This window comes from Erythrolamprus reginae, chromosome 4 (assembly GCF_031021105.1).
Source record: "Erythrolamprus reginae isolate rEryReg1 chromosome 4, rEryReg1.hap1, whole genome shotgun sequence".
Classification (NCBI taxonomy): Eukaryota; Metazoa; Chordata; class Lepidosauria; order Squamata; family Dipsadidae; genus Erythrolamprus; species Erythrolamprus reginae.
The window spans coordinates 44886522-44905659 of record NC_091953.1 but is presented as its reverse complement, the minus strand read 5'-3'; the positions used below and the strand labels follow the sequence as shown (position 1 = coordinate 44905659).

At 38.0% G+C, this 19138-nt stretch overlaps 1 protein-coding gene across 1 annotated transcript; it reads right to left on the bottom strand.

Annotated features, from left to right (window-relative positions):
* Nucleotides 1-949: 949 nt before the first annotated feature.
* Nucleotides 950-19106, bottom strand: MPC2 (mitochondrial pyruvate carrier 2). The gene is made up of 5 exons (XM_070750210.1): nt 18401-19106; nt 9331-9371; nt 5950-6034; nt 4124-4235; nt 950-2699 (listed from the first exon to the last, which is right to left on the bottom strand). The coding sequence occupies exons 1-5, from the start codon at nt 18504-18506 to the stop codon at nt 2654-2656; spliced, it is 390 nt and encodes a 129-aa protein (XP_070606311.1). The 5' UTR covers nt 18507-19106; the 3' UTR covers nt 950-2653.
* Between the last annotated feature and the right edge of the window lie 32 nt (nt 19107-19138).

The following is a 19138-nucleotide window of genomic DNA, read 5'->3' as shown; positions in this document are numbered from 1 at the left end:
AACACAAGTAGTGCACCCAAATGGAGTGTGGATGGGCAGGTTGAAATGAGTATCCTCCAACTATTTTCATGTTTTCCCAGAAGAGAAAATGCATGTTGCAGAGATTGTTACAACATACATGCCCTACAAGAAAAAAAAACATGTTTTCTTTTTTTTAAGGATAGTTTTTCAACTTTAAAACAAGGCTCAGCTTGCATAAGTTGTCAAAAAAGCAATTTGAAAAATATATACCATATGTAGCTTGGGTTTTCCAAATTTTGCAACGTAAAATAACCTCAGCCAGCATAATTTAATCCCAGCAGCCGATAAGGTTCCACAGAGTTGGCCTTCTCTGGGTCCCGTCGACTAAACAGTGTCGTCTGGCGGGACCCAGGGGAAGAGCCTTCTCTGTGGCGGCCCTGGCCCTCTGGAATCAACTCCCCCCAGAGATCAGAACTGCCACTACCCTCGTCTTTTGTAAATTGCTTAAGACCCACCTGTATCGCCAGGCATGGGGGAGTTGAGACACCTCCCCCAGGCTTATATAGTTTATGTATGGTATGCTTGTGTTGTATGTTTTTTTAATGATGGGTTTTTTAGATGTTTTTTAAATATTAGATTTGTTACATTGTTAGTATTCTTGTTGTGAGCCACACTGAGTCTGCGGAAAGGGGTGGCATACAAATCTAATAAATTATTATTATTATTATTATTATTATTATTATTAATATTATTGAATGGTACTGGGAATTGTAGATCTACAGCATCTAAAGATGCATAATTCCTATCTTTACACTGTTGAATTCATACTGCTGGGCTCTAGTGTTATTAATTTCCCCCTGAATAAAAGGAAAAATCAGATAGTACAGTAATTCTTAAAAAATGGCTAAGCAACAACTTATTTCTAGAAACCTCCCCTTTATCTATGAAGTCTCTAGTGCATCCATACAATTAGGCAAGAACAGTATTGTTATATATAATTGCTTTATTTTGAAGTATTGCTGTCTATCCAAGGAAGGGGAAGAAAAGGAAAAAGACTCCTCTGATATTACCCGGTAAGTAAGAAGGCTTGGAAATCATGATGAGTTATCCCAGAAATAAATGTGTTTAACCATGATGAGAACCAGCAGCAAGACTGAAGCAAAGATATGCAATTTAACACACAGGAAGAAATAGCACAAGCCTACTGTTTCCCTTAAAATAAGATGCTGCCTTATATTTTTTTGAACACTGAAATAAGCGCTTGGCCTTATTGCCATGTACTCAAAAGCCTGATTGGACTTAATATCAGGGAGTGTCTTGTTTAGGGGGGAACTGGGTAGAATGAGCAAAAACATGGGCCAGGGAGCTAATGGGTAAAGAAAGTAAGGAAGAGAAATGTAAGTGAAGATTGAGGATCCTGTGACATTAGTCCATCCTACCCTAATGCTTAATGGAAGAATCATGCCTTCAATGCCTTAAGAACAGTTAAAAAGATACACTCCCTCATATCAGGTGAGAGGCTGTTTCAAGGGGCAGCTATGTGGAAAGCATGCTCCCAGAACCTGACTAGGTGGCAATGTTTGAAAGCATCCAGGTGCCCCCGACCCTATCTCAGCTAATGGGATGGACTGATATTCTAAGGCAGAGGCAGTTGGGCAAACAATTTGGCCCTGTGCCATGTGGGGCTTTAAAAGTGATAAATAGTACCTTCAATTGTACTTGGAAAACAATTGGAAACGAATGCAACCCATGCAACACAAGCTCACATGTAGGACACTCAGAATTACATCATCACATTTTAGTTCTGTTATAACTTCTGGATAGTCTTCAAGGACAGACTAATGTAGGGTACATTGCAGTAATCAAATATATGCCTTGCATACAGTTATGAAAGTAAGCCACTTGAAAATAACTCAGCAAATATGAAATGCTTCATTTTCTAGATACATATTCATTTGTAGTTGTTATGTCTACCAATATGATATCCTAAACCTGTCTTTGGATCTATGGCTGAATAAGTAACATTTCTCTAACTATTTAAAAACAAAATATAATATAAATCCTAGACTTCAATAGGCATTTTTACACATGTATTAAAAATAGTTTTTACATGATCTTATGATTCTGACAACTCTTCATACTTTGAAAAGGTGAGTATTTCTAAAATATAGCAAAATATAAATTTGTTCCTGACATCTGTCCAGATTTACTGTAGTTTGTGCTATTTGGGCCATTGGATCTATAGCTATTAAGACTGTAGCAATGTTGTTTTGAAGAAGAATATATATTTGGCACCTATGCACCTCCTGAAACCTAATATGTCTTTTTCTGACTGTGAAGTGGTAGTTCGATAAGCCTGGAAAAGATTATATTTAAGTTGCTGGTGAAAGATAGTGTGAGAGCCTGAGTCCCCTAAATCACCTTTTCTTCTTCAAATTCAAATTAGATAAGCACTTGAAATAGTCATCTTGCTTCTGTTCTTAAAAATACTTGTACCATTTGGGTTTAAGAAGAGACTAGGAGCTTATTAAAGAGTTTATTTAAATGCAAAGAGGCTGCTTTCTAAGTTTATAGAAAAACATGCTCTATCACGTTTAGTAAAAATTCACACTAGACAACTGAACAGGATTAAACTACTGTTAGATCTCTTAGGAAGTAGTTTACATTGAGGTTAAAGAAATTAATAAAATTTCTACTGTTGCTTTTCCAGTTCCTTGGCTTTTAGCTCTTGCTTATACCTGTTAGAAAAAGAGAATACAAATTATTCACGATTGCCAATATATTTTGAAGAACAAAAAAACATTGCATTAAATTAGAAATTATGAAATATATTATTTAAAAACATGTTTGATATACAATAAGAGCTATAACTAAACTGCATTGATTTTAATTTCTTTGTAATTTAATTCAAAAGATGGGCTTTATTATATATTCTGTTTAAAGAAGGCTATCAGATATGGACTGCAAAAATCTAGACAACATTAGATGGTAGGAAAATGTTTATATCTTTGCTGGATCTGGGTTTTGCAGCTCAGATCTGTTAGACTCTATTTTAAATAAAAATAGCTGACAAAGTTTATTTTGCACATACATGTTGTTTCTTGTAGCATGACGTGTTAGTAAAGTTCTGATTCATGTCATATTAATTCAAAAATACCAACTGGACAATTATATCACTTAAAATTATATCTCTTAAGCTTGCTTTTAATATGTATTTTCAATCAGTAGAAACTGATTTACAATAGTGCAGTACTTTCACCAAGATGAAACCTCAAAATAAGTGGTTTTCCACTTTCCACTGCATTTTACTGAGATATATTTTTGACATCCCAATATTGTCTATAACCTTTGAAATCTCCTGGTAGTTGCTTATCCAGATTTTAAAAACCGATCTAGTCCTATTTAGCTTTTTCAAGATCTGTCAAAATTTCCTAGCTGTTGCCAGCTGCTCTGATAATACAATTACTAAATAGAAGATAAGTAACACATACTGTAGGGATTGCATAAAAAGAGAAATCAGTAGAAGAATCAGAGCAATTTTTCCCCAAGGACTTTATGTTTAAGATAGGCAATAAAACTTTATGTTTAAGATAGGCATTTCAAACCAAAAATGAGCAAGATAACTGCTACCAGGTCATCATTTTGCAATATACAAGGGAAACAATGGGTTTGAATATATCTAAATGACTGAAATATTATCTAATGGCAGCCAAAAAAAATGCTTCTATTAAATGAAAACTGTTAAAGCAGGCTCTCAGAGACTGGCCTGTTAAAGAACCAACTAATCTTATCCTGCAGATATAGCTAGTACTGTAGGGAACAGAACAGATGAGCTGAACTAAGGAGAACCAAGGACTAGACTATCAGCTAATTGAGGCATCTAATGCTTCTGTCCCTCACTGGACAATTTTTGTTTTAAAAAATCAGGAATTATTTTTTACTTATTTTTAACACTGACAATTAGAACTTCCTATAATAATAGTTGGGAATAGGATCAGACACCAACATGAGAAAAAATGGTTGAGAGGGCTACCATTTCTTTTTTTCTTCTCTGGTCCTATCATAGTGTCTGTCCTATTTTTAAATACCGTACATTGGAAGTACAACTTTCAGAATTCAACAATAAATGCAACATTGCCAAACATTCTTCCTAATTACCTACCTCCATATACGGTACAGCTGAGAGCCACCAGCACAGCCAACAAAGAAATTAACAGTAAATAGACCCCAGTTTTTAGGAATAATTACTAGAGAATACCTTGACCAGATAAGGCCTGTTGAAGTAGAAAACAAAATACAGATCCATTACCAATTTAAAATAATGATTGCATTCTCAAAATTTATCAAAACTTATTAGGAAAACCTTGTCCTTTCTCTCTTTCAATCTACTCTCTCACCAAGTTTATTTAATAATTATAGGATTGCTACTATTTCCCTTACACCTGAATGAAAGCTTACAGCATCTAGACGGGTGTCAAAATCATGGCCCAGGGGTCAGATGCATCACACGCTGGCCACGCCCATTCCCAGTTTAGTGGAAAAGGGAGGGAAATCACAACATGATACCCTGAGTTTGACACCCCTGATCTAGAACTACTACCTTAATCTAAAACCCAGAAGATCTATAGATTTTCAGGTCTAGTACAAGAAAAGTACACTGCTCAAAAAAGGGAACACTCAAAGAACACATCCTAGATCTGAATGAATGAAATATTCTCGTTGAATACTTTGTTCTGTACAAAGTTGAATGTGCTGACAACATGTGAAATTGGTTGTCAATAAGTTGTTTCCTAAGTGGACAGTTTGATTTCACAGAAGTTTGATTTACTTGAAGTTATATTGTGTTGTTTAAGTGTTCCCTTTATTTTTTTGAGCAGTATATATGTTTGAATGGCAGATTAGAAATGTTATTGAACAGTTCTCTTATCCAGCAATTAACTATAAAATATTGCATACAGTTTTGGCTCGTTTTTAACTATGATGAAATGAAACAGGAACTAATCTTTAAAACTTGCAACCTGTAACATTTGTAACATTTATTTGACAAAATAACTCTGCTCTTTGAGAAAGATAATCTGAAACTTTAAAACCAAGCAAAAGATGAAAAATCATGTATGTAAATCAGTAAGATACACATTTAAAGCAGTGTACAGATTGCAGCCATTTTCATTTTCAGAATAGAATTTAGCAATATTCCTTACTTCTCTGCTGAAAGTCAATAATTTATATACAGGTTAGATATCATTTACAGACTGTTCAAATTTACAAGGGTCATAAAAAATAATTTGGAACCAAGATGCACATTTATAATCTTTAGAGTTTTTCCTCAGTCATGTGACTACCGTTGCAGCCAGTATCTGTTGTCTTGTGCCTGATCCGTTTCCCCCACCCTTTCCCTCCTCATAGGGCAGAAAAATTGGAAAAGATTACAAGAAATAAGACAAGTATATATATTCACACAGAGCTCTGAGTGTGCTGAGAGCTGCAGGCACCAGAGCATTCCTTTCATGTGTGGCTGTTTTTTTTATGCATTCCTTCTCATTGAATATAAATATAAACATTAATTCCCTTCTTGCTAATTATTCCAACACTGGATAACCATTCCAAATGGCAGGGCAGTGTGGAAAAAGGAAAGATAAAGTAAAATCATAGGCATAGTATCCATTATGTGATTTCTTCCTTAGGGACTTCACCATTTTAGCAACCAAGCTGCTAGTCCCAATTGTGATTGCTAAACAAGGACTATGTATGTAATATAAGCAAAATTTCTAGACTAATGTGCTTTTGATTCAATTATACCTATTTTTATGTGTTTCAGTTAGACAGACAAAGTTAATAACTCTATACATATTTCTAAAATTGTACATCTACTGTATATTTCATAAAATAAAATGTTAGTTCAGTTTTGTCTTGATATTAAAACAGAACTGATGATTTAACTCCCCTCCGCCCCCGCCCCCAGATAATTAAAAGATAATACATGCATACCTGTAGCCGTTAGGACAGCAGACTGTGAAGTGCTGAGTTTTTCAGCAGGCCTAGTCATATCAGCCATTCCAGCACATACCAAACCCTACAAAAAGAAAGCAATAGCTTAATTTAATATATCAGTAATAGCATTTTCATTTTTATTAATACCAAAGTGCTATTGTCTATACCAGCAGTTCTCAAATTCTTTGTTTTTGAAGTCAAATAAATATTTTTAAATTTCTCAGTTTTAATTTCTAATACACTAAATATTGATAGATATAACTCACATAAACCAAAGTTCTTTGGATGTCTTCTATCATTTTTAATAATGTAAAGGGGTCCTGAAACCAAAATGTTTGAGAACCACTGGTCTACAACATTTGGTTTGAATTCATATATTTCATGCATGCCGTTTAGACAGCTGGATAACAGAACTGTTCCAGTCCATTTTGAGTTTTAAATAGAATCAAGGAGAACACTAGGATTTGAGTGATACATGATTCCCTATCAATCCAATGGATTGGCATTAACATGCTTATATCAAATAAAACCAGGTTGATTTGAAACTCAATTTCATCTATATCCTGACATATATCAGTCATACAAACCAGAGATGCTCTGTTACTTTTGTGATTTCACTTTTCAGCCTACTTCTATGGTCTCATGGGGTGGGGGAATGGAGAGGAGAAAGGTCTGAAAAATGGGAAGATGAGTATTGATGAGATATACTTTTCATGACATAGTTGATTTTCCCATTCCAATGAGACAGGAACTAGGAAGGGAAGTGACAGCCTCCCAACCTCCTTTACAATGGCCAAGTGAACTATAAAGAACCAGCCCAGATATTTCAGATTGGGTTCAGCTGATACATGAAGATTTTATTTACTTATTTTATTTATTTATTATGAAATGTATATGCTATCCATATACATGGGTAACTGTTGGTATATCTCTGTATAACTAGGCTATGAGACCTTTGACATACACTGAGCAGAGAATTTTAACAGAGTGTGGATGTGTGGTAAAGCCAAAGAAGATTGTCGAGAAAGTGGTGGCATTTCAGCTCCAGCGGTCCTTGGAAGAAGCTGATTATCTAGGTCCTCAACCGTCTGGATTCAGGCCCGGCTACAGCACAGAAACTGCTTTGGTCGCGTTGATGGATGATCTCTGGCAGGCCCAAGACAGGGGCTTGTCCTCTGTCCTGTTGCTTCTTGACCTCTCAGCGGCTTTCAATACCATCGACCATGGTATCCTTCTGCACCGGCTAGAGGCGTTGGGAGTAGGAGGCACTGTTCTTCAGTGGTTCTCCTCATACCTCTAGGTCTCTCCCTTGTGGGGTGCCCTCAGGGGTCAGTCCTCTCCCCCCTACTATTTAATATCTACATGAAACCGCTGGGTGAGATCATCCAAGGGCATGGGATGAGGTATCATCAATATGCCGATGATACCCAGTTATACATCTCCCCCCCATGTCCAGCCAACGAAGCAGTGGAAGTGATGTGCCGGTGCCTGGAGGATGTTGGGGCCTGGATGAGTGTCAACAAACTCAGGCTCAACCCAGACAAGACGGAGTGGCTGTGGGTCTTACCTCCCAAGGACAATTCTATCTGTCCGTCCATTACCCTAGGGGGAGTATCACTGGCCCCCTCAGAGAAGGTTCGCAACTTGGGCGTCCTCCTCGACCCACAGCTCACATTAGAGAAACATTTTTCAGCTGTGGCGAGGGGGGTGTTTGCCCAGGTTCGCCTTGTGCACCAGTTGCGACCCTACTTAGACCAGGAGTCACTGCTCACAGACACTCATGCCCTCATCACCTCGAAACTCGACTACTATAACGCTCTCTACATGGGGTTACCTTTGAAAAATGTTCGGAAACTTCAGATCGTGCAGAATGCAGCTGCGAGAGCAATCATGGGCTTTCCCAAATATGCCCATGTTACACCAAAACTCCGCAGTCTGCATTGGTTGCCGATCAGTTTCCAATCACAATTCAAAGTGTTGGTTATGACCTATAAAGCCCTTCATGGCACTGGACCAGATTATCTCAGGGACCGCTTTCTGCTGCACGAATCCCAGCGGTTAGGTCCCACAGAGTGGATCTTCTCCGGGTCCCGTCAACTAAAGAATGTCGCTTAGCGGGACCCAGGGGAAGATCGTTCTCTGTGGCGGCCCTGGCCCTCTGGAACCAACTCCCCCCAAAGATTAGAATTGCCCCCACCCTCCTTGCCTTTCGTAAGCTACTTAAAACCCACCCCTGCCGTCAGGCATGGGGGAATTGAGACCCTCTTCCCCCTAGGCCTTTATGCATGGTATGTATGTATGTATGTTTGGTTTTTTTATATTAATGGGTTTTTAATTTTTTCTAACATCAGACTACTATTGTACACTGCTTTATTGTTGCTGTTAGCTGCCCCGAGTCTCCGGAGAGGGGCAGCATACAAATCCAACAAATAAATAAATAAATAAATAAATAAATAAATAAATAAATAAATAAATAAATACACTGAGCAGAGAATTTTAACAGAGTGTGGATGTGTGGTAAAGCCAAAGAAAAATGACACAGGCTTAGTTATGCTTAACAAGTACTATTTACATATATACAAAACAGATCCATAAAAAGCACTAAGCCATACAATATAATAATCACTAAACAAACACACTCCCCCTCAAGGCAAAGCAAAAACGAATGAGCGTTAAAGCATCATTGAGGGAAGGAGTACTGGTGCCCTCTTATGGCGAACCAGCCCAAAATATTTAAAGTGATAGTACAAAAGACTACAATAGCTAGTTTACAATGGCAAACCCTAACAACCATGTACCTTGTACTAACAGTAACTACCCAAAAGGCGAATCTACTTCCTCAACTTCTTCTAAGAAGCTTAGAAGAAGTTGAGGAAATTGTATACAAGATGAGATCACTCAGTCAGCCATAGGTGAGTAAAATGAGGACCCAGATTGTTGGAGGCAATATGCTGACTCTAAAGCACTTAGAGAAGGGCTGTAAAGCACTGTGAAGTAGTATATAAGTCTAAGTGCTATTGCTATTACATTAGAATCTAACTGATCTATAATGAATTCCTTGTTTAAGTCTGGCTACATGACTAAGAAGTATTTTTAATATAGACTTTTGAGAAATTACATTGCATCTAAAGTCTGATAGAGATATTAACCAATATTTTTTTCCACCAAGTTCTCAAATGACGCTTCACACAATGAGGAAAGGGTTTGTTTTTTCCCCTTCAAATATTGGGTTAATATAGTCTTTGACTATGCAGACGAAAGACCTCATTTACTAGGAGATTCTCCAGGTTTTTTTAAATCTAAAGTATATAACTGGCCTTTAAAGACAGGAAACACTAGAATTATGTATGATTTGTATGAATAATTGAATCAACTTACCCATTTCATAACAGGTGCCCAAAAAAACACTGTTTTGGGACCTGCAAGAGAAGATTTTATTTAGTCTCAAAAAACTATTATATTTGTTTCAATAAAACATTTTTTGATCTGAAAGCCAAGAAAGAAACAAGGTACGATTAAATTTCTTTGAGTAAAACCTATGTTGTAGTTTATGTTTTGAAATTCATGAAATATTGCAGGAAAAATGAATTGTGATGATGACAAAAATACATTTTTCCAATGCAGATTTTCTTCATTTGTAGAAAATATTTCATGTTTATTTATTTGCAAAATTTATATTTCCGCCTACTCACTCATGGCAATTCAAAGCAGTTCATAGGAAACAAAAACACAATACAAAATAAATTAAAATAATAAAATAAGAATAAAGTAACTCCACCCACCCCCCTCTGGCGCCAACACACACTCATGCCAGCCATTTGATGTGTTGCATCCTGCTCTGGGTTCCCCAGGCCTGTTGGCAGAACCACGTCTTCAGGGCCTTCTGGGAAGCGTGTCAAAGTGGGGGTCAGTCTAATTTTTGGAGCAATTCTCCATGGACCAAAGAACCGAAACCCACAGCTACTTGAGTCTTGCCAGGGTTGTTTCAACCCATTGCTCTCAATCCAGTGCCTAACAGCCTCTAGGCATTGCGAGAGGGAGATCATGGCATCACTTAATTCACCAGGGGCTGAGATATACAGCTGAGTATCATCAGCATATTGATGGTGATGGATAATCTCACTCAACAGCTTCAGGTGGATGTTGAATAGGTGCAGAGGGAGTGCTGCAAAGCAATGGGCCAGACCTGGATCTCTCTCCTCCTATTATCACTGACTGAGAGCAGCCACAGAGAAAGGAAGTGAACCAGGATAGCACAGAATCTCCTACTTCCATCCCCTGAAGTCGTTCTAGAAGGATACCATGGTTGTTAGTATTGAAAGCTGAGAGGTCAAGTAGAGCAAAGATGGATGCATTACCCACATCTCGCTCCTGCCAGAGATAATTAAAAAGTGCAACCGATGCCATTTCTGTCTCATACCCAGGCCTAAATCCTAATCGGTAGGAGCCTAGATTATCAGTGTCATCCAGAAATCTTTGGAGCTGCCACACAACCACCTTCTCAATCACCTTTCCCCCAAATAGAAGATTGGAGACAGGTCAGAAATTATCCAGGAATGTCTTCTTGAGAAGAGGGCAGACCACAGCCTCTTAAGTTAACAGCTATTTGTATCTACACAGAAAAAATTCTTTATAGTAAACTCTTAACAACAAACTCTTGATTCTAGTAGTCAGCAGTATAACAATAAATAAGGGAATGCAAATAAATTAATAATCTCCTATCCTGATATTAACTTCAAATGTAATCATCTAGTATGTAAGTATGAAACAAAACTATCAAAAGTGCTTTGAGTGGTCATAATAAGTGGGACAGAAATAAACAGTAAAAATAAAATGCTATAAGTAAACTTCAGAGAGTTTAGCAGTTAAAGCATCAGGCTAGAAAACAGGAAACCATGATTTCTAGTCCAGCATTAGGTAGAAAGACAGCTGGATGACCTTAGGTCAGCAATTCTCTCTCAGACTTGGGGGGTTGAAGAGTATACCTAATTATACAATGGAAATTCCCCTTATTTTCCTAACCTTTGCCAAATTTGATTCACTCAAATATTGCCACTTCCCAATATTTGTTACTATAAAATATTTAAAATGGATTCATAAAACTGCTTTTTTCCTAGAACATAGAACTTTATATAGTATTTTATTCTGTTTTCTAACAATAAACCTGGTTAAGCTGATTGTAACTGTAAAATCACTCAGTTTAGGAATCACAAAAGTTGATAGTATACTTTAAGAAATATAAATTGCTGCTTGTAAAGTAAAATAATCCAGAGTATAATATTGCTCACTAGAAATAATTTATCTGAAAACTAAGAACCTTCTAAAATGAATTCAAGGGATGGATAATTTTTTTAAATACTTGGGCTCCTTTTTTGAAATGTCAAGTTCTTTAAGTGAAACTGCTTTTCACATTGAAAGTAGGACATTGCATACAGAGCCTCAGAAGAAAAAGCACATATTAGCTATAAGTAAATAATTATGGATGTGTAAAATGTATTGCACCATTATACAAAACTGTTCTACAGTATTCCCTTTGGACCCTACTGGCAGAAGGTTCCGCATTTTATACAAGTAATCCCTCCAAAGCAGAAGCAGGTCATGATATTCCAAATGTAAGCATTCTGCATGAAACTAATATTAGACTCATTAGAATACTTTATTTAGCCAAGTGTGATTAGACACAAGGAATTTTCCAGGGCAGAAGCTCTCAGTGTACATGCAAAGCAACAGAGTAATAATAATAATCATAATACCAAACAGACTAGGGAGTAAAGAAGGTAAGACAAATAACAATAATGTTACAGCCATACAACATGGCGAAATGTACATAGACGTTAAACAGTATTGTAAGAATTAGGTGTTCAGCAGAATAACAGCACAAGGAAAGAAACTGTCCCCACATCTAGTTATTTCGCATGCAATGCCTTATAACAGTGTCCTAAGGAGAAGAGAACAGATCTATTTCAGGGTTGGATCACACTAAGAATATCTCAAAATCATATTGTTTTTGGAGATTGTAGTTGCAAGCACAAAAACAAAGCTTTCTCTCTGTTTTAGCTAAATCAGGGATCCTCAAACCTTTTACACAGGGGGCCAGTTCACTGTCCCTCGGACTGTTGGAGGGCTGGACTATTAAAAAAACCTATGAACAAATCCCTATGCACACTGCACATACCTTATTTTAAAGGAAAAAACAAAATGGGAACGTACTATTTAGAAGGGGGAAGAAGTCTGAAATTCATATATGTTTATGTTTTGTTTTTAATTTTCTTTTGTTAACATCTGATTGGCTATACAAGGTTTTATTGGCTTATAGAAAAATGTATAAAGAAAGAAGGAAGCACTTTTTGAAGGAACATTAAGGAGGGAATTTAATTAAAATAAAATGAATGTAACTGGATTACAAAATTAGAAAAAAACATTTGTAACTTTTTTGATGATTGATATTAGTTACTAACAAAATACCGCATTTTATTCATGAAAAAATAGATGGTACACTGTGTTGTTTGAATGCATGTTAAGAGAAAATTTAAAAAAATATTACACCCCCCCCAAAACAGTCCTTCCTTGCTCTGTCCCTCCATTCATTTCATTCATTCTTCCTTCCTTGTTTCCTCCATTTCTCCTTTCTTCCTTCCCTCCTTCATTCTTCTCCACTTCTCTTTCCCTCCCTCTCTTTCCCTTTTCTTTCTTTCTCTCTCTCTCTCTTTTCCCTCTCTCTCACAAAAACTTTTGTGCCCTGCCATGCGGGGTGGGGGGTGGGAGAGGCTCCGCCATGAATGCCCAAATTATCAATCTGTATTTAAAGTACGTTTAACAAAGCCAATGTCTAAAAAATATGAGAGAATTCTTGAAAAATGAGAGGACTCCAAATAAGAAAGTGGTTTCTTTTTTTTATCCTCACAAAATATCCTGTGAGAACACTTTTTCAATTAAACACATAGCTGAGACCCATGTAATGTGATCACTTATTGTTTCAATGAACAATTCCAATATTAAAAAGTCTAAGGAGGCAGGATGAATGAACTTGAGGGGGTGCGTCTCTGTCTCTCTCTCTCTGCTGAAAAAATGAGACTCCCTGCAAGTCAACTTATGGGAAAGGTGGAGAGAGGGTGAGGCGACAGCTCTTGTGTAGGCACAAGTCTATGCCCGCCGCTTTTCCCCCAGGGCGCCACTTCTGCGCGCAGGTGGCAAGGCCATCCAACCACTGCCTCTTGTTTCCTGGGGTTTATTTTTGCTTCCTGTTTCTTCCCGGCGGCGGGAAGAATATCAGCAGGAGTGGGTGGGGTGTGGTTCCCGGAAACAGCCAGAGAAGCCGGGCGGGGCTCAGAGCCCATGGGGCTTTCTCCCATCTTACAGCAGATCGGCTGTCGGGCGGGAGAAAGGCCCCAGCTCTACCGCACGGGGTTTGAAAAACCTGCACGGAGTTTGTTTTTTGCCTGCGTGGCCACATGACCGCACATGCTAGTGGGAACAGTGGCCAGGAGCACAGGATGCAGACACATCCTGTGCTCCTGTCACTCATCCACGGGCCAGATAAATGGCCTCAGTGGGACGCATGCGGCCCACTGGCTGTAGTTTGGGGACCACTAAGCTAGATAAATGCAGTTAAGCACACTTCTCATTAGCCCTAATGACAAACCAACTTTTCTCTAAAAGAGAGAAACCCATTGTGACTGAAATGGCACTTGATTTGGAACTGGGCAGCTGAAATCTCTCTGAAATTAAAGAGATTAATAGATTATCCACATAGCTGTTATTTCACAAGTTATTTTGTGAACAGAAAAAAAGTTAATCCAATTCCTATTTAAGAATAGGCTTTAAATAAGTTTTGTAAATAGTGTCCATGAATGTCCAAGGACCAAAGGACAATATGAGCAAAACCGCATGTTTTAGAGCAGGGGTGTCAAACTCAATTTCATTGAGGGCTGCATCACGGTTGTGTTTGACCTCGGGTTGGAGGAAGGTAATGTTCCTGCCAAAATGGTATTTATTTATCTACTTGCATTTGCATGCTTTCAAACAGCAAGGTTGGCAGAAGCTGGGGTGAGTAAAGGAAGCTCATCCCATCACATGGCGCTTGGGTTTCAAACCCGAGCTATCGGCTTTTCAGCTGACAAGCCCAGCATGTTAACCGCTGAGCTATCATACTGCCCCTAGAATGAAGTTATTTAGGCTAAATACATATTGTCGGATCAGGCAGTTGCATACATCAAGACTTGGTCAGATTTTAAACTTTACTTTTCACTAAAGTGCTAAACAACTAATAAGATGAGAAGAAAATGTAAAATAATGGTTTAGTCAGGTGAATATGGAACAAGAAGAAATGTGTCTCTGAGTACATGTCCACCATAGGAATTTGTTTTGAATATAAATTGCTTCTCACAACTTCTGTTATTCAGTGCTCTTTATTTTTTTCATCATTTAATTTCAGGTTTTTGTTTTGGTAAATCCTTCATTTACTAATGTTTAGATCAAAATATCTTGGTATATCTATACCTATCTTACACCAATCCTGATCCAGGTGATTATGAATGCTACTTTGAACTATAACTAGCAGCTGTTTTATAAGATTCCTTCTTCATAAATACACTTAATTGTTACAAGCCACAAATTATTTGCCAGCAGGGTTAGTTATTTTTGATTCCTTAGGGATATTCTAAAGTTTTATATTAAGAGAAGAATTACAATGAATAGAAAACACCAGTTAATTTCTTTTACTGCCAACACTTCACTTTTCACTGCATGATAACTAACCATCTTAAATAATAGGATTGTCTGTAGAGTGCAAGGAATTATTAGAATAAGAAATGAAAGTGTTAACTGCAAAGAATATTTCACAAGCCAGAAGTAAAACGTTTTATCTTCAGTACTGCAGGTTATGTTCCAATCTAGGGGAAATGTCATAGTGTATCAAATCAAGCCATCAAACTGTTTGTTCCAGGTTCACATAGTATGGACTTTGAAAATATGTTTAAAATTGAACAGAAACTGACGCTAAAACTAAGGAGACAGAGTCTAACCCTATCCTAATATTGTACTGTAGCTCAGAAAAAACAATGCTTAATTGTGTAACTGTTGAGAAAAGCAGTAACTCTGTTCAACTACCAGTAATATACTGATTTATATAAAGTTATGGTGCAACTAACTACAGTTGGAACATTGAATATATTTGTGTTCATCACAAGTCAAATATAAGCTAGAGAACAGCTACTGAACGAACAATCAAAGTAATCAATAGATTGGAGAAGAAAAGCTAAGGAGTTTGGAAATAAGGTAAATTTGTTTTTTATTCATTATGTTTATTTACCACCTAAGCCACTGGCATCAGCTTCCCATTTAAAACCTGTTGCTAAGGAAGAAAAATAGTAAGATATTGGTGTATTCTTGTTCTTTCTGTGAGTTTTCCATACATACTGGCTGAACACTGTAATATACTAGATTAAGTAAGCACATCTCTTCTTATATTCAAATACAATTCACACTCAAGTGATTGGGAAATAATCTTGTTAATAACTTTTCTCTTCTTACACAGCCCAGCTATTACTCACCTGAAAAAGTATACCAAAGAGATACTAAAGCTAATTTCTTACAAAAGAACAGTTTGTTGTTAAAATAATTATTACATATATACACATATATACGCATTTCCTTTCTTCCACTGAATAAAACCAAATGAGTAAAAATACAGTTTAATATGATAACAACAAGAAATGAGGAATTTGCGCTTTGTAGTTTGCCTATGCAATGCAATAAATGTCTACAGTCAAACTGAAAACATAAAAAATAACTAATGCCTAACTACACACAATGCAACCAGTAACTGATGGCATCAACTAATGTCCAAAAGCTCTTTGAAATAACCATTTGTTGTAATTTATTGAACGTCAATAGTATAGGGCCTGACTGAATTTCTGAAGGAAATGGTTCCAAAGGGCAGATAAATACACACACAAACACACCACCAAAAATATATATATCACTATCTGCAGGCCTCCACCATTCTTACCTCATGGAATTGGGGAATCACAAACAGGTTCTTCCAGGACATACATGATAGGTTGGATAAAACTGGTTGCAAAAGGCAGTCCTACAAGTACTCCAGTTTCAACTATATTCCAAGCCATATAGTTTTTCAAGTTCAAACAATAGTTTGACTTGCTTTCAGAAGTCAACAGGAAGCCAGCACAAGGCCAGAACATAGGTGTCTTGTACTAGCATGTACCTGCTAACAACCATGCGATTGCATTTGAGATCAATTCAATTTTCTTGATACGGTAATCTTCAAAGACAGCATCATAAAAAACAACTTAAAATGAAACAAATAAATGGAGATGGGGCATGAATAACTCTTACAAGGTCCTCATAGTCCAACTCATACCAACCGAAAACAGAATAAGGAATTTTTAAAATTAAAAATACATTTGCCCTTGTTATTGCAGCATGACAGGATTTTAGAACCCCAAGAAAGAGAAGTTCTAAGTCTGTTTGAAGTAAGCTGTTAATATAACAATAGCTGCACCATAGATGTACTTAGTTGCTACTTTAAATATGGGGTTGAAGATATTTTTCCCCTTGCAACTATTTGAAAATATTAGGAAACAGCAGCTATTGTCAATTTTTCTTAGAAGGCTTTGACACAAACCATGAAGCAAGCACACAAGTCAGCATTTTTGGGCAGGCACAAATTTGGCAATGATCTTTTCAGACTAACAAATTTCTGTTGCAACTTAACCAATAACATTCCTTCACCAGAAAGTATCTATTTTGAAATAGATACTATCAGTTACACATTTATTTATTGATATTAATTAAATTTGTTTCCCTTCCATCTCGCCATGAGGCAACTCTGCAGGTTAATCTTAGAATCTTAAATTTAGGTTGAGTGTCAGCAATTCAAGTCACTATTTTGTAGTGCTGCAGCTTATCAATTGTATTTTTCCTGTATGACAGTTTGACTTTCCATTTAGTCACTTTAAGTCTTTCACTCTTTATTGCTAGCAATAAAGATAACAGATCCTATTTCTGAAACTTGTGTCAATAATAAACAGACATTACTTTTTCTGTAAGCTTTCTCAATTCCTTAATGATTGTATTAGTCTAAAACCACAGGCGAAGGAAAAGTAATAGGTGACAAATTTTAAATTATACATGATCTTATAAGATTTAAAATGTATTGAATCTTCAACATACCTTTTTCTAAGGGTGTGGTGGGGGCTTAATAAAGGATGGGGAAGGAGGTTATAGGATATTTCCTGTCTGTCACTGAATTGTAGAAAGGACACTGAAATGTCCTATTTCAGTCCTTACTCTGTCCAGATATTTTATAGCTTTCTCCAAGCTAGTACCTATTAAATGAATTTGAACTAAAACTCCTAAAGGTGATTTTTCTAAAAAGCAACTGGACTTCCTTGGTTTTTTATTTGATAAGATTTTGTTTCTCATCCGTGAAGTGTCTTCTGTTATAACAATCTTTGGAACAAACATGACCTGGATGATTGAGAATCTCCATAGACAGTTAAACTCCTAGAACTTATTTATTCAGCTTATAGGGTGGTTGCTTACTTAGCTGGGACTTTCAATGATATATGGAATTCTAATTCTAAAACATTCAAAGGGCAAGAAATTGGGAAAGGCGGTCTAGCTGTTTGTAAACTCTGTCCTCTAGAGGAGAGATGAATATTTCACAGATTTTCTTGGGGAAAAAATAGTAATGCCACATCCATTTAAACATTGGCCATGCACTAGGTAGTAAAACCGGCGATGCGCAGCTCTCGGTGACCGGTGGACCACCGTGTGTCCTGATGAGATTTTGCTTCCTGCACATGTGCAGAAGCAAAATCTCACCAAGACATGCACACCTGCCCGCTGGTTACCCGGAGCTGCACGCACGTCGCATCGATAAGTAGGAGCTCCCGCCTGGTGAGCTCTGTGACATTTGTGCCATAGGTTCGTCATCACAGCACTAGGTGTACTCTGGTATTTATTTTTATTCTGCCTTTCCTTTCGGAGTTCAAGAAAGCATTGAAATAGGGTTAAAGCACAGTACTTGGCTCAAGGTCACTTAACGAACGTCATGGTAAAATTGGACTTCAACTTCAATTCCTCAGAAACTAGCCAGATATTTGACATTCGACTTAGGGTAACACATGACATATGGACACTTTATGATAAATAGTGCAATAGGAGGGAGGGGGAAACATATCCAAATCTAACGGAAGTAGAGGCTTCTCACAATTGCAATGCCATGTCATATAAAACTTGCATTTCCTGGAAAATTCTTTGAGGCGACTGTTAAGAAGCCAGGCCTTCTTCAAGTGGACGTCGGCAGGACCATTAACTTTTCCTTTGCACATTCACCTTCTCACAGTCTTAACACCGATCACCTCCAGAGACTCAATTGCCGGTCTTTCCCCCTTTCCCTCCCCTCCCTCTTTTCTTCCAATACCTGCAGGGTGGTTATACAAAGGGCGCAGCCGGGCCGGCAACATAAGCTCGATCTTGTCTAAGAAACGGTGGTAAGAAGCACGGAACCCAGCCACGGCGGCCGCCATCCTGTGTGTGCGGTGATAGCGGGAGCCTCCTCGAATTCAGCGACGGCGCCGCTCGACCTGCCGTCCTTCTCTTTCTCCTCCTCCTCACACGGCCTCAGCAGAAGCAAAAACCCGCCCCACGGACATAAGCCGGTGGTAGGACGAGCCCCCTTCGCTTCGTTCTGATTTGCTGCTGGAGGAGGAAAGGGGCGGAGCTTAAACAGCTGTCCTTCGTGCTATTGGCCAGTCCAGGCCTATTGCCACCACCGGCTTTCTCACTAGTGCCGATGACAGGAGAGTCAATTCTTGTCTGCCTTTTATGACGCCGGTAAAAGCGAGCGCGAAGCGGTGACGGGCGAAGCAATTATTTTCTGCTATGGGACACTGGCTCCGAAATAACCTTCGAACGACGACCTTGTTTACACACGGTAGCCAGGGCCGAACCTGCCTTCGCCACCGCCCTTTAATTCGTCCTGACTTGTTTACCCCTTTGAGCGTTCAGTGCGTCGTCGACGTGAGGGAAGGAGGAGGGAACCTTTAAAGCGGCCGGCGGTTGGCTTGGTCTCGGTCCAGAAAGCCAACGCAAGACACGGCAGCCGCGAATAGTCATTCCGCTACCTCTTTTAAACTCTCGCGATGTCTTCAGTTGAGCC